General features: G+C 39.3%; 1 protein-coding gene across 1 annotated transcript in view; it reads right to left on the bottom strand.

Annotated features, from left to right (window-relative positions):
- CHMP3 (charged multivesicular body protein 3) overlaps positions 1-23,101 on the bottom strand; it is a 37,534-nt gene that overhangs the window by 11,921 nt on the left and 2,512 nt on the right. Inside the window, exons 2-3 of the mRNA XM_072636936.1 lie at positions 17,499-17,559; positions 6,917-7,096 (exon numbers count right to left, since the gene is read on the bottom strand). Of these exons, the coding sequence (XP_072493037.1) occupies positions 6,917-7,096; positions 17,499-17,559 (241 nt within the window). The remainder of the gene's footprint in view (positions 1-6,916; positions 7,097-17,498; positions 17,560-23,101) is intronic.

Raw genomic sequence — 23,101 nt, 5'->3', positions numbered from 1 at the left:
GAAATTATCCATCAGATCTATGGATAGCAGAAGAGTTCACAACAAAACAAGAGACAGAAAGATTCACAGGAAATAAAATGGATAATATGGATTATATAAAATTAAAAATTTTTTCACAAACAAAACCAATGCAGCCAATATTAGAAGGAAAGCAGGAAACTGGGTGGGGGGAGGGGGGAAATCTTTGCAGCAAGTTGCTTAGACAAAAATCTCATTTCTCAATTATATAGGCAACTAAGTCAAATTTTTAACAGGAATCATTCCCCACATAATAAATGGTCAAGGGACATGAACAGACAGTTTTCTGAGGAAGAAATCAAAGCTATCAATAGTCACATGAAAAAATGCTCTAAATCACTGTAATTACAGAAATGCAAATTAAAACAATTCTGAGATACCAGCTTATACCTATAATATTGGGAAACATGACCGAAGAGGAAAATGGCAAATGCTGGAGGGAGTGTAGAAAAATAAGGACATCAATGTACTATAGATGGAGTTGTGAACTGGTCCAACCTTTGAGGAGCCATACCATTATTAGGTTTGTATCCCAAAGAGATAAATTAAAGAAAGAAAAGAATGGAAAAAAAAGAAAAGGACCCACATGTACAAAAATACTTAGAGCAGCTCTTTTAGTAGTAGTGGCAAAGAATTGAAAATTGAGATGATGCCCATCAACTGGGGAATGGTGAACAAGTTATGTTATATGACTGGGATGATGTAAGAAATGATGAAGGCGGTGGTCTCAGAAAAGCATGGGAAGACTTATATGAAATTGATAAAAACAAAGTAAAGCAAAACCAGGAGAACAATTCACCCGGTAACATCAATACTGTAAAAATAATCAACTGGGAAAAGACTTAGTGATTCTCATAAAGACAATGATCCACCACAAAGGATTCCAAAGTAATCATGATGAAAAATGCTAGCTACTTCCAGATAAAGAGCTGATGAATTCATAGCGCAGATCGAAGTATAACTTTCCCCCTTTTTTCTTTTTTTTTTCTTGGGGGGGGGGAGATGTTGAAGAATATGCCTGAAGTGAAAACATGTTTTGCGTGACTTTATACATGGAACAATTATTGTATTTCTTGCCTTCTGAATGGGTGGGGGAGGAGATGAAAGGAGGGAGAGAATTTGGAATTCAAAATAAAATTTAAAAATAAAAAGCTAGTTCCACTATGCTACCTAAGTCTTGCTTTATTCACCACAGCCATTTGAAAGAGTCTGGCTTACCATATACAGAAAGAAAAAAAACTGCATGAAGAATACCTACTATCCAGAATAGGATATGTAATTAATTTGACAACCTATTTATTCACCAGGATCAATATCTTGGATAAATGCTGCAAATGGTGATTGAGTTGGGCCCACACTGAACTGGAGAAAGAGAACTAACTATACTGCCTTTAAGAAATTATAGTTATAAAATTACAAGAAATTGCAGAGTTCCTTTAATGACCCAGACCTTCTTCATGAAAGAGAGGTCCATCTTTTTACTACTAAGAATGCCAGTATTTCCATAAATGACCAGAGTCATGGAACAACAGGTACAGTCCCTGAAGAATTAAATACAAGGACTACACAAGAGGGCAATGGAAAGGTATATAGTGGACAGGAACACACTGCAACATATTAAACAAAAAATTTCTTGGTTTTACTTAGAATCTAAGTAAAGGATGTCATCAGAGGATGATCAAACAAGAAGATGGGCTGGGATCTATGTGATATGAAGAGAAACTGAGACAGGTTTCCAGCTGGGCCCCCTATGACAGAAAAGAGTCACACAAGAGGGGCAGGAAGACTGATCTGCATTGACTGAGACCACACAGATACTGATCAGCTCAGAGATCTAGCTGAGTATTTGAGTATTGAGTAACTTGATTTATTTGAGATAAAATTCCATAAGTCTAGTTTTCAGACAAACTTTTTATCCACGTCATTCATACAATATACTTACAGGGTTCATTTTCTCAATCCAAATTTAAGAGTTTATGTTAATTTTTAGTGAATTCTATCTTATAGATTCAGGGCAATGCTCTAGCCCTTTTAAGGACCCCATTGTTTTAGCTTAGTCTCTTAGTTTTGTATCATTTGAAAATCGTCCAAGCATGACTTAGGAGACCAGAGTTCAAATGATGAAAATGAGATATGTATACAGCACTTTGAAAAACTTAAAGTGCTATTTAAATGCTAGCTACTATTATTATTACTTACTAGCTGTGTCATCAGGGGCAAATCATTTAATCACTCAGTGTCTCAGTTTCCTCATCTGTAAAAGAGAGAACACAGGTTTGGTCTCTTGGCAAGCCAAGCAATGATGAAAAATCTGTGGTAGAATCTCTCATAAAAGTCTGCTTATTTTCTCCTAATTCCCTCAAAAAGAACACGTTTGCACAATCAGAACTACACCCCAAAGAGATAAAAGGAAAAGGAAAAAGAAACCATATGTACAAAAATATTTATAGCAGCTCTTTTTGTGGTGGTAAAGTACTGAAAATGGAGGGGATGCTGACAACTGGGGAATGCTTGAACAAGTTGTGGTATGTGATTGTGATGCAATAGTATTGTGGTGTAAAAAATGATGAAAGGGGATGGTTTCAAAAAGAACCTGGCAATTCTTTTATCAACTGATGCAAAGTGAAGTAAGCCTAACTATTACAATCGCCAACGAAAGACTTAGTAATTCTGATCAATACCAATGATCTACCACAATTCCAAAGGGCTCATGAAAAATGCTGTCTACCTTCAGGGAGAACTGATAGGCTAAAAGTACAGATTCAAGATTTTTTTTATGTTTCTTGCCTTTTTTTTTTTTTTTGGAACATGGTTAATGCAAAAATGTTTTGCATCACTTCATATGTATAATGGGAAATGAAAAAAATTATTTTAAAAAATAAAACATAAGGACACATTGGATGTATGTGTAAATCATTCACTTAGAAACTTTGCAAAGAATGGAAAGTAGACACGTGGATAAGTTCTTACTGTTATTATCTTGGTCATCTTTTTTGGTTATCTTCCTCTCTTTTGAATATCTTCAGAACAGATCTTCAATATCCTCAAAACTGTTCTTGTCTAGCACAGGCTCTTTTTGCTCCAAGCTCATCAAGTCCAGCTACTCTAGCCATCTTTGTCTTTTTTAGTGCATATCTATTTCCTCATGTAGCACTTCAAGGGCTGGAGTGACAGAACCTAAAGGCTCCACTTAGTCTGATGGAGAAAAGTTGGCCATAGATATCTTTATTAATCTTTTCTTACCTTTTATTGCATGTTGTCTGGTTTTATCACTATAGTACTTCAAATTTACTTACAGTCAGTTTCAAAATAACAAAAAAAGAAGAAACTTGAAACATTCTGAATCTTATTTCTGTTAACATCCGAAGTGCCTTATAATATGTCATGATTGCTTAGTAAAATTACAAAAGGGTTAAACTCCTTAGGAAAGACCTAAAGATAAACATCAAGAATTGGTATTAATACCATTTTCCTTTACTACAGCACCAGACATTTTATATTTTCTGTATAAAGTGCAAAGGACTAATTTACAAATTTAATTGCTAAAATATTTTCAATTATCTTAAATACAAAGTTAGGTTTTTTTTTTTTTTAAATGAAGTGAACAATTTTCCTGTTGACTTATCTCACTATAGTTAGGGTTTATATCCATTTATTTCTTCAATTCTTCAATATTATTTCTTCAATTGCTGGGGCTCCTTTAGCTCTCTACACCTTGGGCAAGTCTCTTCAGTATAATGGGACAGCTACTAAGGCTTCTTCCACTTCTCAAAAGATCATCACAGGAAAATAGATTTAGATTTAGGAAGACCTCAGAGGTCATCAAATCCAACCCTCTGAAGGCTGGCTTCTGAACTCATTGTTCAATGGAAACTGCCCTGTCTAAAGCTACCAGGGGGCTCAAACGCCAAACCTAAGGTACTACCTCTCATCATTCTTGACATCTCTGAAGCCTCTGACACTCAAGAATCCTCTTTTCTCCAGGATCCTCTCTTCTTTCTAGGTCTTTATGACACAGCTTTTTCCTGATTCTCCTCCTTCCTACCTAATTTTTGGCTGTACTTTCACCCAGGTCATGCCCACTAACAATGGGTGTTTCCATAGGGTTCTCCCTGGCTCTCTCTCTTCTCCCTCTGTAGATCTCAGTATTATATCCATTCCTACTGGTTCAATTATCATCTCTACAGATGATTCCCAAATTCATTTATCTGGCCCTTTATCTCTCTGCTGACCTCCAGTTTCTACCCGCCTATTGGACATCCCAAACTCATTATCTTTCCCTATTACTGTTTTTAAATTAAATATTATTTTTTTAATTATCAAAATTCCCACCTCCCCACTCTATTGGGAAAAGAAAAAGAAAAAAACTGCAAACAAATATACAGAATCAGGCAAATCAAATTCCATTTTGTTTAATACGAATGTATAAGTACAGCCAATATCAGACTGTATGCAATCTTAGGGAAGGGGAAAAATTTAAAACTCAAAATCTTATGGAAGCAAATGCTGAAAAACAAAAATAATTAATTATAAGAAATAAAATAAAACTTAGACTCAGGCAAAAGGTCACACCCCATGTGGCCTTGAGGCTACAAGTGCCCCATCCCTGTCATCAGACAATGTGGCAAGATAAACAGTCTCTACCTTCAAGGAGATTACAATACATTTATCTGGGGAAATAGAGTATATATAACATGTTCAGAGAAAGGCAAATATAAAATTTGGATAGGATTATGCCATATTCTTATACTCATCTCACACCAATCTTATATTAATTTCAGATTCTTATTTTCAATCCTATAATCACCTAGAGGCAGCAGCTCAGTGGTGGACCAAATCCTGCACCTGGAGTCAAGAAGATCTCAATTCAAATCCAGCCACACACATTTATCAGATATGTGACTGGGGCAAGTCACTTCACCTCTGCCTGCCTCAATTTCTTAGCACCTACTTCACAGGACTGATGTGAGGATCAAATGAGATAAAATTTGTAAAGTGCTTAACACAGCACCTAGCATATAAGGTGCTTAATAATGCTTATTCCATTTCTTCTTCTGTTAATTCATCCTCATGTTCATCTTCTGTATGCTGCCTCTTAAAATCTAGGCAGATTGTTTCCTGTGCAGCCACATCAGTCTCTTAGGCAAATCCCATTTTCCCTCTTCCCTTCTTGAGCATCTCCCAACCCTCCTGGGCAGACTTCCCCTGAAGATTTTGGTTGAGGGGATTCTCCCTGCCTTTCCTCTGACCCTGTGAACTCTGCTTTCCCAAAATTTAGGGTAACTGTCATTCTAAGAGATTTCCTCTCCTTCTCTATGAGAAACTCTAGGATAGCAGAATTCTGTTTCTCCAACAGTCCCATCATTTCCACCCCACTAATTAGTTCCTCTTTTTTAGTGAAATGCAGAACAGAATTTATCCTTGTTGGTCCCACCACCTTCTGAAGGATGAAATCATGAAGTCAAAACATAATTAGTCTCTAGGCCTAAAGGCACTATATATAAAAGCTTATCCTCCTTTTTTCACCTTCCCCTTCCTCTTCTCTGGCAGAAGGAGAGCTCTAGTCATTAACATATTAGTGTCAATTAATTCAGTACAACAGCTTTTTTACTATCTGACACTAACTCCACTGAGGAAACAAGTTGTGTTGACAAGCTGAAGGGAAAGGCACATAGGAAACCTGGGGCACAATGATCCGGAAGGATCACCCCAGTGAGGAGATAAAGGCCACATTAAGCCACAGGCTATATGCCACATAGTATGTACGACAGGGGGTGAGAGAGTATAAAAAACAAGTATTCTGCCTATTTCCAAATTCTGTCTAATGTTGGCTTTGATCTCATAAAAAGTGGGAGAAACTTTCTCCTTCTTTCTCTCCCAGGGCCTTCCTGAATTGGTTCTACTACTACTATTATAATGCAATTAAATCAAAGGTTGAATGAGATGCTGAGGGCTAGTTTAGGACTCTCACTGTAATCTAGAACAATGCTCCTAACAGTTAAATATACTTGGAGTACTAAACAAATTTAGAGATGAACTTTTGAAATGCAAATCGTTTATAAACATCAGATTGGCAAAAATGACCAAAAAAAGGGAAAATGACAGCTACTGCAGGTGAAAAAAGCACATTAATGCACTGTTAGTTAGCATGGTTAATTCTTAAAGTCTTCTTGGAAAACAATTTAGAACTACTTCCAAAAAGTCACTTAACTGTGACTTTGAACCACTGATACCTCTACTAAGCTGATACCCTAAAAAGATCAAAAAAGAGGAAAAAGATCCATATATACAAAATTATTTATAGTAGCCCTTTTAGTAGTAGCAAAGAACAGGAATCTAAGGAGGTGCCCAACAACTGAGGAATGGTTGAGAAAATTATGGTATACATCATGATATGTTATTGTAGCCCAAGAAATGGGCTACAAGAAATGACAAGAGATGGGTTCAGAGAATCCTGGGAAGACCTCCATGGGCTGATACAGAATGAAGTGGGCAGACCAGAAAAACAACTTATATAATAATGATAATATTTTTAAAGACCAAAGAACAACGACCAACCACAATTCCAGAGACTGATTATGAAGCCTGCCACCCATCTCCTGACAGAGAGGAGATGGAATCAAGATGCATCATGAGAGACACAGTTTTACATGTGGAAGATGTGGGTTTTATTTTGCTTGGATTTGCTTTTTCTTTTTTTTTTCTTTTAAGTTTAGTGGGGAGGATGTATCATGGAGAGAAAATAAATGCTTGTTAAATGAAAAATAAAAATAACTAGGAATGCTCATACTTCAAAAACATTAGCAAAAACTAAAACAAAAGAGAAAAGAAAGAAAAGCCACTGGTGAAAATTCCAGCAGGAATCTCAGGGGCCTTAGTCCAGTGGTGTGGTTCTTACCCAGCTGGTTCTTCATGCCCATGAGCACAGAATTCATATGTGCCTTGGATGCATACAGCTTGCTCACAGCCTTCCTCGATCTGATCATCTCCTTGGCTAGAATGACACAGGCATCCTTCTGGCCCTTTTTTGCTGCATCCTTCACAGATCGCTTCACTTTTTCTTCTTCTCTCTGGATATCTGAATTTTGAACAAGACAGAAACACTACAATCAGAGGCTAACTGTAAAGGACACTGCTGACATTGAAATCCATAATTTCTTATTGTGGTTTCTTATTTTCAGAATCAGTACATAAAGAGAAAAGTATAAAAGAAATATAGTCCACACCATAACATAGAAGGTATAAAGTTATTTTTTCTAATCCTACTATCAGTCTTTGACAATTTTCAGCCTTTATGTATCCTACACCAATGGTTTTGATACCAATTCCAAAGAATATAAAAACTACGAAAATTTCCCAACTACTTTAAACTACTGTATTCTTAATAGAAAGACAATGTAATGTCAGTAACTGTGAAGCTCAATGCTTTAGAGAGACTTTATATATTCCTCCATTTCAACCTATGTATAATCCTAGGCTGTTAGAGCTGCAAGGGACCTTAGCAATCAGATGTTCCCAGAATTTTAGGGTCTGAAGGGACCTCAGCAGCCACCTGATTCAAACTGTAGTCAAAATGAATCTCTGTTATAACACAGCAGACAAGTCTTGGAAAGCTCCAAGGCAGGGGAGTCTTGTTAAGGCAGGAGGCCTCTCACCATACTGGCTGCTCCTCAGATGCTCTTGAACTTAGATCAATGTCCTTCTTACACTGTGGCACCCAGAACTAATTTCAAACTCCAAATACAGCCTGACCAATGCACAAGTGATTTGATCTAACCCTGTAATTTTGCAGATGAGGAAATTGAGATTCAGAAGTCAAGTGACTTGGCTATAAGTCACATGACTATAAATGGCAGGATCAGGACATGAACCCAGGTCTTCTAACTTCAAGTTCAATGGCCTTTCTAGAAAAAAACAACATCTGGTAACATCTGAGCACCAGGGACAGTTTATGTGAGGGACTACATCTATTTTAATTTCTAGCATTTATACAGCACTTGAAGGTTTACAAAAGTACTTTATATGTTACCTCATTTGATCCTCACTTTAGGACCTCATTTGAAGTAGCAGCTATTATTATCACCCTCCTTTTACAGATGAAGAAACTGAGGCAAATAGGGGTTAAATGACTTGCCCAGGGTCACATAGCCAGTAACAGTACCTCAGGCAGGATTCAAACTCAGTTCTTCCTGACTCCAAGGACTGCACTTTACCCACTACACCAGCTTGCCATCCTATTTTCTGACCAAGATTATGGTAGCAAGGCTGTTGGGACAGCTTAGAAACCTTGAGTTCAGGGCCCTATCTCTATGCACCTATGCTCCTTAATGAAGGAACCAGCATTTAAAATGGGCCTCACTGAATGATGCTTTACTGCTGTACAAAAACAGTATAATCAAGACAGAAAGAAAAATGATCAGAAAAGTATCTGTGCAAATACAATAAAAATTAATAACTAAAATTTACCTGGGCTATACCCAAGTATTCACTGGATAAATGGCCAAAGGATGAAGCCAATTTACAAAAGCAGACACATTAATGGGCTAAATAAGTTGAGAAAATAATCAATTTCATTAGATACCAGAAACGAAATTTCTTTTAAAAACAACCCTGACATAGTATACATCATTGCACCCAAGCTGGCAAAAATAACTAAGTGACACTCAGAGAGAGAAATATGGAAGTCACTCACATATTGTAGCAGATCATGTTTGTGTATGAGTATGTGTTTGTGTATCATGTTCTGATTTGTTATACGATTTCTTTCATTTATCTTGGTCTGACTACATAGCATGACTATAGTGAAAATATACTCAATAGGAAAGTATATGTAGAATCTATACAGAATTGTATGCAGTCGTGGGGAGGGAGGGGGGTAGTGGGGAGTAGGTGGGGAGGGATAAAATCGCAATTGTATGGCAGTGATTGTTAAACATTACAAAATAAAAAAAAAAATAAAAAATAAAAAAAATAAAATAAAAAAAAAAATAACTAAGTGGCAAAACTCAACTGTAGTGAAAATATACAGAAAAAAATATATCCAAATGTTGAAAATATGTCAGTTATAAAAAATATTTCTGGAGGACAATCAGATAACACGAGTTGTACAAGTCATAAAAATGACCATACCCATCATTGACTAATCCTTGCATTACTGGAAATACGCCAAGCATTTTAAAGTCTTATAAAGAAAAAAAATTATATCCATTTGAAAATATATTAACGAGCAACATTTGTCATTGCAGAGAACTGGGAAAAAACCATGAATGAGTCATAGTTGATAAATGGCTGAAATAACTATGGTATGTCAATATAACATAATAAACCACCATCAAAAATGCAAAATGAGGGATACCCGGCAGTCAGAAAGACACATGAAATAATGAGAAATAAAGTAAGAGAAAACAAGTGTATACAATGACTCCAACTACATACATGCTAATTTAAGGAGGAGCAGGCGTGTGGAGAGAAGAGGGTGAGTGTGCTTGTCTGACCAAGGCAAAGTCCTCCCCAACAACTGTAAACAAAACTCAAAGGATGTGACAGTCTGATGATGAATTAGGAGTATCTATCATCTTGATAGTGGAGACATGATCCCACAGTATACAGGAGGTATTATACAGTATTTGACAACATAACAAATCTCTCTCTTGCCAACCATGTGTACATACAAAGGAATAAACATACAAAGGAAGAAAACAGAAAGGAAGAAATCAAATTATTTTTCTTTTTTTGTTGGTTTTGGGGTTTTTTTTGGAAGCATCTGGGGCTAAGTGACTTGGCCAGGGTCACATAGCTATTAAGTGTTTGAGGCTGGATTTGTCTCCTGATTCCACCACCTAGCTGCCGCGGTTAAATAATTTTTCTCATGTACATTGAAGAGATCTGGCTATTCATGGAGAAAATATAATGTGGGAAGGCTGCAGCTGGGGGCATGCAATGTAGTGGAAGGAACACCACCATCTTTGTAGGCAAATATCTGTTACTATCTACCTGTGTGACCTTTGGCAAATCCCTTAACCTCTAAGCACTATTTCTTCATGTAAAATGAGAGAATTAGATTAAATAATCCTTAGAGAAAGGAAAATGGCAAATGTCAGAGGGAATGTAGGAAAAAAGGACACTAATGCACTGTTGGAGTTGTGAACTGATCCAACCATTCTGGAGAACAATCTGGATCTATGCCCCAAAAAGTATAAAACTGTGCACACCCTTTGATCCAGTAATATCATTACTAGGTCTGTATCACAAAGAAATACCAAAAAAAGGGGGAAAGGACCTATATGTACAAAAATACATCTAGCAGCTCTTTATGTGGTAGCAAAGAGCTGGAAACTGTGGGGATGCCCAAACAAGCTGTAATATAGGATTAAGATGAAATGCTCTAAGAAATAATAAACAGAACGCTTTCAGAAAAACATGACAAGATCTATATGAATTCACGCATAGTGAAATGAGAAGAACCAGGAGCCCATCGTACACAGCAGCAGCAACACTGCATGGACAGTGATCAGCTGTGAATGACTTAGCTCTTCTCAGTAATACAATGATCCAAGTCAATTCTGAAGGACTCATGATGAAAAACGCTATACGCCTCCAGAGAAAGAACTGATGGACTCTGAAAGCTGTTCTCAAAGCATACTCTTTTTTAAAACTTAATTTTTCTTGGGGATTTTTTTTTTGGACTGTGCTTTCTTTCACAATATGAAAACATGGCTAATATGGAAATATGTTCTGCATGACTACACATGTAGAATCTATATCAAACTTCTTGCATTCTCAATGGATCAGAGGAGAAGGAGGGAGAAAGAGAATTTAAAACAAAAATTTTTTAAAATGAAAGCTAAAACACTTTTAAATGTAATTGGAAAAAAATAAAATATTTGGGGAAAAGAAATCTTTGTAGTCCTTTCTAGTCATAAATCTCTGATCCTATGATATAGGTGCCCATCAGACTGTAGTATGTCTGAGGTCCTGTATAATTATTACATGAGTCTCCAACTCTTGTCCATTACACACGAATCACAGTGGAGAGAAAGGATCTAAGAGTTTAAAGATACAAAAGGAAAACTGATACTCATTCTCTCCTAAGATTTTTTTTTAAGGACTAAAGTCTCTAACCATCTTCTAATATCTGTGAAAGAAACAATGTAACAACATACAATAAAGGCTAGGTGAGACAGACATTTGCCATTCTGAAAGCATTCAGGAGTATGTAATTTTCATTTTCTTCAATCATTTCTAGCCTAGTTCTATTTCAGTTGTGGCTGCTTTACAGAAACAGCGAGCTGTTTGTAATAACGGCTCAATAAAAGGCCATTTCTTTGGATTTAAACTATCTGGAAAAAGTGGTAACAATTTCTACTGGACAGAGAACCACTTATGGTCTGAAAAGCTCTTTGGGGTTGCTCAGTTCTGTCTTGTCTGGACATTATTTTCCCTCTACTCAAACAGTGGTAGGTTCTTACTGTCTGTAGAATCAAATAGAAACTTGTTTACCTTTGATTTTTTTCAAGTGTATAAGAAATCCAACATCTAACATTTTAGGCCATTTGAATTTCAGAATTACATTTACAGCACTAGAAAGTAATAATCTGATAATTTAACTGGCATGGAACTAAGTGAATTAATTTCAATATTATTGTAATTTTTGTTACATTACCTTGGCCTACCCATAAGTAGTTAATATTTTCCCAATTATTTAGGTATGTCAATTCCTGAAAGGAAGTTTCTATTTGCATTTATATAGTTTACAAACTACAGTTTATGTACCTTGGTACATCAATTCCCTAATATTTCATACCATATATAGTTATTTGGAAAGGAATTTATGATTTCTTGATGGGTTCTATAGGTAATACACACAATAATGCTGGTGCTTTATGTGGATTTTTTATCCCAAAAGTCTGATGTTACTATTTCAATTAATTTTTAGCTAACCCTCTAGTATTCTATATGTATGACATAATATCATATGCAAAAGTGATAAATGTGTTTCCTCCTGGACAATGCTTATTGCCTTATTAGCCACAGCTAACATTTCTGACACGACACCAAAATGGAAATAATGTACAACCTTGCTTTATCCCTGATATTATAGAAGAGATCTCTATTTTATCCTCATTACATTAACGGTGGCTCTTTTAGATACTATTGACCATATCAGGGAAAAGCTGTTTATCCCTATGCTTTTTTGTATTTTTAACAAAAATAGGTGTTGTATTCTGTCAAAAGCTTTTGCTGACTCTACTGACATAGTTGTAACTTTTATTGTTTTTATTATTAATATAGTCTGTTATGTTCATAGCTTTTCTAATACTGAACCAACACCGAATTGCTGATATAAGCCCAACAGGGGTGGGGAACCTGCAACTTGGAGGCCAAGTGCGGCCCTTTGACTGAATCCAAACTTCATGGAACACATTCCCATGAAAGGACTTGTTCCATTTCTACCACCGTTCAAGTAGTCTCTGTTTTGCTAAGTAAGTGATTCTCTGTTACAAGCCTCTACCTCTTGCCTCCTGTAATGCTGTATTCTAAGCTCTTCCCTCCTATGGTGACAATTGCCAAATCTCATGAATGTTGACTATGGCTCCTTGGTACTTTGAACTTTCTTTCTTGCTGCTTGTAATTCTTTTTCTTTGACCTGGAATTTCTCAGCTTGGGCTAGGAAATTCCTGGGAATTTTCATTTTAAAGTTTCTTTTAGAAAATGAATGATGCTTCTGAGGTAGTTTTCGTTAAAATTTGTTGAAATGTGATATTTGGGCACTTTTTTCTCTTTTTTTGGTGACAGTTTTTCAGTAGGAAAGAAGGAAGAAAACAAGCATTATGCTAGCGCTTTTACAAACAGTATCTCATTTGATCCTCATAACAATCCTAGGAGGCAGGTACTATTCTTATAGCCATTTTGCAGATGAGAAAACCGAGGCTGAGAGCAGTTAAGTGACTTGTCCTGGGTCACATAGCTAGGAAGTGTCTGAGGCAGGACTTGAACTCAGGTCCAGTATTCTAGCCCATCTGCTTAGCTAGCAGACCAATCATTCTCTTTTTTTGTCTAACCTGTTTTTCAGGTTGTTTGATTTTTATGAGATGCCTTATATTTTCTTCTGGGGTTTTTTTTTGGGGGGGGGGGGTATTTTTTGTTTTAATATTTCTTGCTACCTCATGGAATTATTAAGTTGTTTGGCCCGTTTGAATTTTTAGGGCATCTATTACTTAGACCAGGCTTTCTACCTCTTAAGCTAAACTGTTAATTCTCCTTCCAAGTCTTTTCTTAGAATCCTCATTTCAGCTGTCATATTCTTCTAAAACTCTTGTTTCATTTCTTCCAGGAACTTTAGCTGACCTGCTGGCCACGGTTTTGTTTGTAGACCTTTCAGATTCCTTCTCTTCTTTCGGGTTTGTGCCTCAGCCATCTGCTACTTATTAAGACTGACAGCTTTCTTCTTTGTTTAAATAGTTGTTTAAGTGGTAGAAAAAGAGTTTATTAACCACTCACTATGTGTCAGGCATTGTGCTGGGGATACGAATACAATAAAGCTTGAGAGTAGCTAGATGACACACTGGATAAAGAGCCAGGCCTGGAGTCAGGAATACTCATCTCTCTAGTTCAAATTTGACCAAAGAAGCTTAATAGCTGTGTGACTCTGGGCAAGTCACTTCACCCTGTCTGTGTCAGTTTCATCTGTAATGACACAGAGAAGGGAATGTCAAACCTCCTGTATCTTTGCAAAGAAAACCCCAAATGGGGTCACGGATAGTTGGAAATGTCTGAACAATAACTGTGTGTTCGTTGCCAAAAAAGACCACGCCATCAGAGACATGGTGACATGACTTGCACTTGACTCTGTTTTGAGTGAGGGAGGACTCTGCAGGTCACCAGCCTCACTTCTCCAGAGCCATCTGAATCCAGTGACCAGATATTCATCAGGGTGACTGGAGAGGACCTAGGATGAGGCAATTGGGGTTAAGTGACTTGCCCAAGGTCACACAGCTAGTGAGTGTCAAATGTCTGAGGTGAGATTTGAACTCAGGTCCTCCTGACTCCTGCACTGGTGCTCTATCCACTGCACCACCTAGCTGCCCCAACAACAATAACTAATGCCTGAGGAGTTTCTGTGATATGGGAAGAAGATAAATGTAAAGAGCTGGAAAGCTGGGGGGAAGAGGAGGGAAGGAAGGAGGAGGACAAGGAAAGAATGGAGAAGGGGAACAAGGGGGAAGAAGGGTGCCCTCACATTAAGGCTGGCGCTGCACAGTGAGCTGAGCTAGAGTCAAGGGAGCATGGCTGGGTCCCTGACAAAAGATCAGGCCTTGAGGTAAGTCTGAAATCCAAGGCAGGTAAGACTGAGTGAAGAGGGGGCACAGTTCAGAGTGAGTGGAGATGATAGTGTTTACAGGACTCCTTCAGGCTGAACAGAGTCTGAAAGGTGGCAGCTCTCTGGTCAGCCACCTCTGAGATCCTGAGATTCTCAGCCTGAGCCCAATCTAGCTTTCCCCTCTCACTGCACATCAATTCCTTCCCACACTCTTCAAACTGGTCAAGCTGGATTTCCCTCCTTCCTCATACATGCCAACCCATCTCCAGTCTCTGCTTTTATCTTGGTTGTGCCCCTGCAAGTGTCCTCCTTTCTAAACTACTTTTTGTTTATTCTGTATCCAGTCTAGTCATACTTATATATGTCACACTGTCTCCTCCATTCAAATGTGAGCTCATTGGGAATAGGGCTCCTTTCATTCGTCACATCTGCGTTCCAGGCATCAACACAATAGAGTTTCTTACTGGCTCACTGGAACTCCTTCAACAAGGCATATGAGTGGAGCTGGAGTAGAAGCTTTCCTGGCTTACTTGGCCCTATAGGAGTCTGTGCCCCACTGACATGGCTTAGGAGAGTCCAGGGTCATACTTATCACAAAATGAAAACTGGAATCATTACTTTATAGTCACAGGTTAGTCTGCCTTGATCTACTTTTTCACCCTCTAGTCATCCCTTCCTTGGCTTAGCTTAGCTCTAATTCCCAGTTCCTGCCCCAATGCCAGTGAACTTGAGAAGGAAAACCAGTAAAAGGCTCTGTTAGTCTGGAGCCAAGAGAGCTTCGAGCAACTAACCATGGAGCCCAACTAAGGCTAGAAAGCCTGATCTCAGCTCATCTGCAGGGCTGGTCTAATACAAGTGCCCTAAGTGGGACGGTTTGAGGGCCATCAGAACAAAACCCTGCAGCTGGGATCACCACAACTCCATGCCTGCCATACTTCTATCCTCTATGGGAGCTGGCCAATCCAGCCTTCCTGAAAAGTACTGCTCCGTTACGTTTCCCTATCATCACAGCTCCATGGCTTCCAAGAGGCACAAAGGAAAACTGGTCTCACTGCCTAATAAGGGGCGAATTGTGTGGCACAAGTAAGTACAGGAGTCAGGAAAATAAAGCAGATCACAGGCTAGCAACAACAGAAGGGGAAGGCAACAAGCATTTACATAGTGCCTACTACGTGCCAGATGCTTTACCAGTATCATCTCATGCGATCCTCCCAACAATCCTGAGGGATAGGTGGGTGCTGTGACAAGTGAGGAAGCTTCCTAGAACAGGAAAGGCATGAAGAGTGGGAGAACAGAGCAGGTCATTCCTAAGAGGGGGAACAGTATGAACACAGAGTACAGGCCTGTATTCACCCCACTGCCCAAAAGCCTCCAGGCTCTTCCCATGGTTTTCGGCATGAGCTACAGACCTGCAGCCCCCTCCAGTCTAAGTCGCTCTCAGACACTCAACATTCTAGCCAAAATGGACTACTTTCTGGTCCCCAAACTCCATGCTCCTAATGTCTGAAATCCTTAGAAAGTGAAATGGCTACGTCCATTATGGATGTATAGCACTTTTACTTCTGCCTCTATTCAAGTGAATATGTAAGGAATACTGACATTGAAGATCAATAATAATCTACTGTGCTATGGATTAGGGACTTTTGCTGCAAATAGGATTATTTTTATTGGATTTTCTTTTCAACCTTTACTATTATACATTGCTTTAAGGTTGACAGAAAAAACTTTCCTCACACCAGCCGTGTGAGCTATGTGACAGATGAGGAAACTGAGGTATCACAGAGATTACTGTAGGAACATTACTGAAAGACTAGAAGGATGACTTCACCGACACCATCTCACTCACCATGTGGTGCCTCAGCGGTAGCACCACATACAGGGCTATTTCTGTAGATGGATGAGAATTCAGCACCTGACAATCTTGTTCCAGTAGCTCTGACTTTATAGTATAATAACCCTTCTATTTTCATGCCCTGCCCAAGAATACATACAATGTTCTAATTAATCAATAGACTTAAGGGTGATTAAGCTTTTTTGTGAATTGTATTAGAAAACTCTCTCTCACCAAGCTTTTAAAGAGTGGCTTCAAAAGCCCTCCCCGCAAGAAGCCTGAATACTGGGCACCCTTCGATGAAAGGTCGCTCCCAGCCCAAGGCACATGTCAGACCCCCTGAACACGCCCAGTCACTGCATTTTTTAAGGGGACACTTAGGAATATCTTGCCTGAATTATTCAAGCCATTTCTTATCCCAAGATTTCTACAACCATGAGTATGATAACATCAGCTTCACAAGCACAGGAGAGGGAAGGTCACTCAATAAGTGAGAACTCAAAACAGTCAATGCCACCTTGGGCTAGGAGAAGCATCAGCTCCTGGAAGGAGGTGACAGTTCCTCCACAAGCTGCTGGGTCAGATCTCTGCAGAACTATAGTTTAAGGACAATGATCCAGAGGGAATGAGGGATGCTTCGTCTGGAGAAAAGAGAAGATGCAGGGCAAACATGCTATCCGACTTGCACTGAAGGGCTGTCCGGTGAAGGAGGGATTAGGCTTGTTTGGTTTAGCTCCTACTGGTCACACCAGGGGGAAATGGAGGGAAGGAGCTGAGAGGTGAACTGAGGTCTGATGTCAACAAGAGTTTCCTCATGAGAGTTGTCCAGAAGTAGATGTAGCTGCCTCAGAAGGGGTCTCCTGGGATGGGCTCAAGACTTGTCAGGTGGACGGGAGGGATTCCATCTCAAAAAATCTGTGAGACTGTTAATATCACTCTTCAAGTCACCGCAATATCTAACATCTTCAGTATTGAAACATAATATGCTCAAATTATAACCAAGCTACCTACAATAAATAATTTAGGTGCAAATAACTGTGTGGCATTCTTTTTTTACTCATATATATAAATTTTTTTCATTTAAATTCTACAAAAGGCTTACATCTTAACAAAGTTTCCTTTTTTCTTCTTTTTACGCGTTAGACAAAATTCAAAGCTTCTCTGAATTTATTTTTCATTTTTCTAATAGCCCATCATAAAATAAACAAGAAAAGTTAACAAAATGCATTGCCAAGTACACTAGCAAGAAATTTTTGTTATGTTATTATCATACCAAAATAAAGGGCATGAATCAAGGTAAAGAATAGGTAAAAAGGCAAGATCGTTTACCTCTTATTTGCCTGTCAACTACTCTCATTTCTTTTCTGATCTTCAACGACCATTCATTGACCTGAAGAGGGAAAAAAACTACCATGAGATGCTAACTCTAGGCAATTCATTAATTTTTAAAAATTGAATATGAACATTAAATTATTTTGCATGAAGATGACCCTATGGGTGGCACATGCATAAGACCATTTTCAAAGTAAAGGCTTTAATAACAAACTAAAACTCTTCTCCTGGTACCCTCTTTTTTATTCACCTGATAGGCACAAACCCCAAAATGGATTAAAGGGGCATTTAACATAGAGACATAATACTTTGACTCAATCCTGGAAAACTGCTCCTTTTTAAGTAACACAAAAATTTTTCAAGCAATCTTGAACTCAGAGCTAGAGGGAATCTACTAAGTCATCTAGTCCCTCATTTTACAGATAAATAAACTGAGGCACAGAGAGATTTTTTTTTTTTCCCCAAGGTTAGACAAGTGATAAAGTGGCAGACAGGGACTCAAATCTAGGCTTTCTGACTTAAAGCAGTAGGTCACTGTGAGAAAATCCCCAATTTTAGGATTGTTCTTTATTCAGTAATACTAAAAGACATGAAAATCAAAAGGGCTCTGATATTTTGTCACATTCCACAAAATGACCAACATGACAAAAGAATGGAACCACCTTTGCTGGACCATGACAATGGCATTCGGCTCCCTCACCGCCCTGCCCAGAGCTGGGGATGTGGCCCTCCTCAACACTGTTCCAGGACAGCCCAGTCAGGCTTCCGTACCCAGCCTGTGTACAGGCATCTGGCCACCAATCTTAGGGTCTGTGATCAAAACCAATTCTACTAGGGGTAAAAATAGGACACGTCATGAGACCCAACTGTGCACCCGCACCCCACCTCTCCAGTTTTCTAACCCAAACTGCCCCTCCTTTTATGGGCTCAAGGAAAGGAAGGAGACACACATTTTTGGACAAGCCAAGTATCTTTGTTTTCCTTGACTGGGTTTGTATATTACAAAGAAGGAAAAAGACAAAGTGCTCCTTCCTGCTCACCACTCCCCTATTTGTGTGGATGTAAGCTCCTCAAGTGCAGAAATGCCCCTTGCTTTTGTATTTGTATCCCCAGCTCGTTGTTTAGTTGTGTCCAACTCTTCATGACCCCATTTGGGGTTTCCTTGACAGAAATAATAGAGTGTTTGTCATTTCCTTCTCCAAGTGATTTTACAGATGTGGAAACTGAAGGAAACAGGATTAAGTGACTTGCCCGGGGTCACACAGGTAGTAAATGTCTGAGATGAAATTTGAACTCAGGTCTTCCTGACTCCAAGTCAGGTCAGGGCCTCTATCCACTATGCCACCTAGCTGCCCATATCCCTAGCACAGCAGACAAAAAAGGTTTAATAAATTCTTTTCCATTCATTCATTCTGGAAAGCAATTTGGAATTATGCTAAGAAAATGGCTAAAACGTCCTTATGCTCTGACTTAAGACAGAAAGAAAGGTGCCTGCATTCCAAAGTATTCACAACAGCACTTTTGCGGAGGCAAAGAAATGGAAACAAAGCAGGTACCCACTGAGTGGGATAGGTTTAGTGAAGACTTCTCAGATTGTAATTCTTCTCCCAGGGGTGAGGTAAGGCCTAAAGGCTCAAGGTTACAATATTTTTAGAATAGAATAGTTCCATATAAGGATATAAAACTGTGTAGTACATTAGGGTCTCAATGATTGGATAAAGTTTACCTAATTCTTCAATGTCCTCATTTCAAACGGGATTGGTTAGATTTTGTGTCTAGAATGTAAGACCATATTCTCAGCTAATGAGGAAAATGGTCAGTGAGGGGAGGAGGGACTTGCGTTAGGGTCTATATAAATCACTGCCCTTTTCTTTGTCTTCGGCTTTCCTACTCCTACAGGTGAGCCCAGCTTCTCGAGAATCGAATAAATCTCTTTTCTGTCATCACTTTGAGAGGCCTCTGAGTAATTGATTTATGTAGGGACCTGAGCCATCCCACACACCCACTGTGGAACAAGACACCAAATTATGGTACATGAATATAATGGAATATGATTGTGCCAAGGAACAATGAATGTGAAGAATTGAGAGAAGGATGGGAAGACATCTACAAACTAATGAAGAGGGAGGGAAACAAAGGCGGGAAAACCACACATACAAAAAGGACATTTTGTGGAGCTGGGAATACTGTATATGTGACTCGTGTCAGCTGGTGCTGCCAGTCTCACTTTCTTTTTAATTTTTGGTCCCTTGGGCATGAGAAGAGGAAAGGATTTATTGAGAAGGGGATGCAAAAATTGAAAAGATTAATATGAATTTTACACAAATTTTTAATGATTCTTAGTTCAAATTTGAAGCATTCAGATAGCAGAGACTGAGGAGCAGCTTAGGTCAGCAGCAAACTGGGCTGTCCCCTGCCACCAGTGCTTGGCTGGGGAAGGAGCCTTCCTTAGCTGGCATCTCTGACTGCTCCTTCTTATTTCAGACCTACATCTGACACCTCACCTGACATCCTCACATACCTCCTCTCCAGGCCAGACCTCATTATTTTCCTTTCTCATCACTGAACTCAGGGCTGCTTATGATGGGGTGCTTGGATGCATGTGCTTGGGCCCCAATTCTAAAATCATATTTCTCTTTAAAAATCACATTTCTCCCTAGCCTCAAAACCCTATCCCAGGCAGTTTCTCTCCAGCCCAAGAACATGGCCTGTACAAGCAAAAACTATTATCTCCCGTGCTGCTATAGTAGCCAGTTGCACCTATAGAACTTATTAGTCTGAACCAACTGTGTACTGGCTAAATGAGCTGTGCACTGGGTCATAACAACATTTACTACTCACTGACCAATCACATGAATCTTACACTTAGACGTACGTATACTCCCTTACATTTATCTTGTCTAACAAAACACTGATGAGAGCAACCTGGTATTTCTGGGCCAGCCCTGACCACTGGTTGACTTAGTGATGGTTCAGGCCTAAAACCACAACTCCATGTAGCACCCCCGCTTGGTCTATTTCCCAATGAATTTGGGGTAAAATATCTGTGCAGTAGATACCAAAAGTACATGTTCCTTTAAGAACTGACCTCTCTATAACCACTCCCTAATCCCACCCCAAAACACCTCGTTAGCATATTTGGCACGTTTCCTATAGAATATCCTATATAAACTTTACCTGTACCCCTCTAAGGTTGCAGGTTTCCTAAGAACTCCTACCTGCTGAAAAGCATAATAAATCTTTACCTTGACCTAAACAAAGCTTGAGTTCAAGAATTCCTTCCAGGCAGCCTGCCCCTGGTACTCTGGTCTTTGTTGAGGTCTCACCACTTACAATTTCTCTGAAACTGTCCTGCCTTTTTCTGACTCTTGAATACATGGCCACCATGCCTGGAATAGTCTTTCCCCCAAATCTCTGTCAAGGCAAGCCCTTCCCTTCCTGAGAGATCCCCCTGAAGTCCCCCCAAGTCTATGAAGTCTTCTCTCATCTCTCCGCAAGTACTAGTGATCTCTTTTGTCCTCTCCTACACATGTGTAATATGGAGTGTTCTGTCTGTGGTACTAGACCCCGTCCTTGAGAGAAGGCAGGGGCTTATGTCTCCTTTTATCTGTGTGCCTACTACTACAACTACTGCAGAGAAAACCTTAATAAATGCTTACTGAATTCTGCAACTTCCTGCCTTAAAAATTTTCAATGGCTTCCAAATGAATAATTTCCAAACTCAGTATACTCAAGTCCTTCCAAATTCTGACACCAGCTCTCTTTTTATCCTTCCCTCTAAGTCCCCAGAACTGCTCTACATAAGCTACTTACTGTAATAACCAAACAAAAGTGCAATGGCATCCCCCAAAATTCCTTTTTATCCAATTCAAACTATTCCTTCCACTTTTCAAAGTCTCCCAATATCTCTCTACAGACAGGCATGGTAACTCAGAGATTCTCAACCATTTTCACACCTCATACCTCTTGGCTTTAGAGTAAACTTCCCATACTCCCAATTCAACAGAAAAGTAAAGAAATTCTGGAGTTTATTAACAATAATAACTAGCAAGTATATAGCACTTTAAAGTTTGTAAAATGCTTTCTCTGTGCCACTTGATTTTCACAACTATCCTTTGTGGTAAGTGCCAGGGTTATTTCCACTTTATAAATATGAATATTCGGCTGTGAGAAGTTAAATTAACTTGTTCTGGGTCACATAGCTAGTAAAAAGGGATTATACTAGCTCAGCCCTTCCTGCTTCCAAATTCAGTCCTCTATCCATAGTGGCCACTATAGGGAGGCCTGGTTGAAAACTTTGGTCTTAACTATTCTCAAGTTTAAATATGACCTCATCCCAGTATCTGACCTGCCCCCTTCTTTGAATTCCTATAATGACAGAAGTCTCAATTATCTCCCCTAACTCTCCACCTGTTGTATTTGTCCTAAACCTTTAAAGTCTAACTGAAAGTCACCTCTCCCAGGAAGCTTTCCTTGACTGTACCAGTAAATAATGATTTTTTTCTTTCCTGAAACTTTACATATTGCTCTGCTTGCACCTCACAAGTATTTCATGTTACAGTGAGTGTCCCAAAAGTCTTAGTGTGGTTTTAAGCTGTGATATGTGAGTGTGTGTCCAATAAACCCACATCCCTTCTGATGGATGCGCAAGATCCACAGGGGAAGGAAGGGAGACTCCTTTCAGGGCTGTTCCATCCTTGGAACCTCAGCAGAGTGCTCGTTCTCCTTCTGTTCCCTTTTAAAGAGTCCGGGTCAGTGCTTGCCCATATACAGCCACCTATCTGGTGAAGGGAAGAACAAGTAACTTGGACAGGGTCCCTTGTTCAGACATGGTCACCAGGTAGCTTCTCAATCTTAATCAGGTTCCCAAGGAGACTTTCCTGCTGCCAAGAGAAGGTATAGGCCAGAAATGGGGAATTGGCAGTCTCCCCTTAAGGTCCTCCAGGAAAAAGGATCCTCAATAAAAGGCTCCTTTTATTAAGAGGATTTGTTCTGTGAAGTTTGGATTCAGTCAAAGGGTCTCACTTGAGGACCAGGAGGGCTACATGTGGCTTCAAGCGCACAGGTTCCCTAGCCCTGGGATAGGCCATGTTCTCTGGAGAGATCCGAAAGTTACATTCTTAGATGTAAATTATGAAATTAACTTTCTGGTACAACAGCCTCACATGAGCAGAACAGGATGAGCCAGTTTTCCTAGGGGCTGACCACTGAGCTCTAAGAGAGCTGAATTACCAAAGCTTGGCCTAGCACAGTATTTTTCGAATAGTGGACATTTGGGAAATGTCAGTCAACAAGCCTTTATTAAGTGCCTACTCTAAGCCAAGCACGTGCTAAGCACTGGGGATACAAATGTTCTCAGGAGTTCATATTTGAATGGCAGCAACAATACTTTGTAAATAACAAGGCATAAACAAGACAGACACAGAGTAGAAGACGAGCTAGGGATAGCAACTGGGGGTACCAGGGAAGGCCTCCTGAGGAACGTGAGGCTTAAGCTGAGGTTGGAAATTAAGAAGGGGAGGTGAAGGGCATGAGGTCAGCCAAAGGTCCTGATCCAGGAGACAGAATGGTAGGTGAAGACTAAGAAGACAGAAAGGCTT

Source organism: Notamacropus eugenii, chromosome 1 (assembly GCF_028372415.1).
Source record: "Notamacropus eugenii isolate mMacEug1 chromosome 1, mMacEug1.pri_v2, whole genome shotgun sequence".
Taxonomy (NCBI): domain Eukaryota; kingdom Metazoa; phylum Chordata; class Mammalia; order Diprotodontia; family Macropodidae; genus Notamacropus; species Notamacropus eugenii.
Note: the sequence above shows the minus strand (reverse complement) of the source record. Positions and strands in the feature narration are given on the sequence as shown.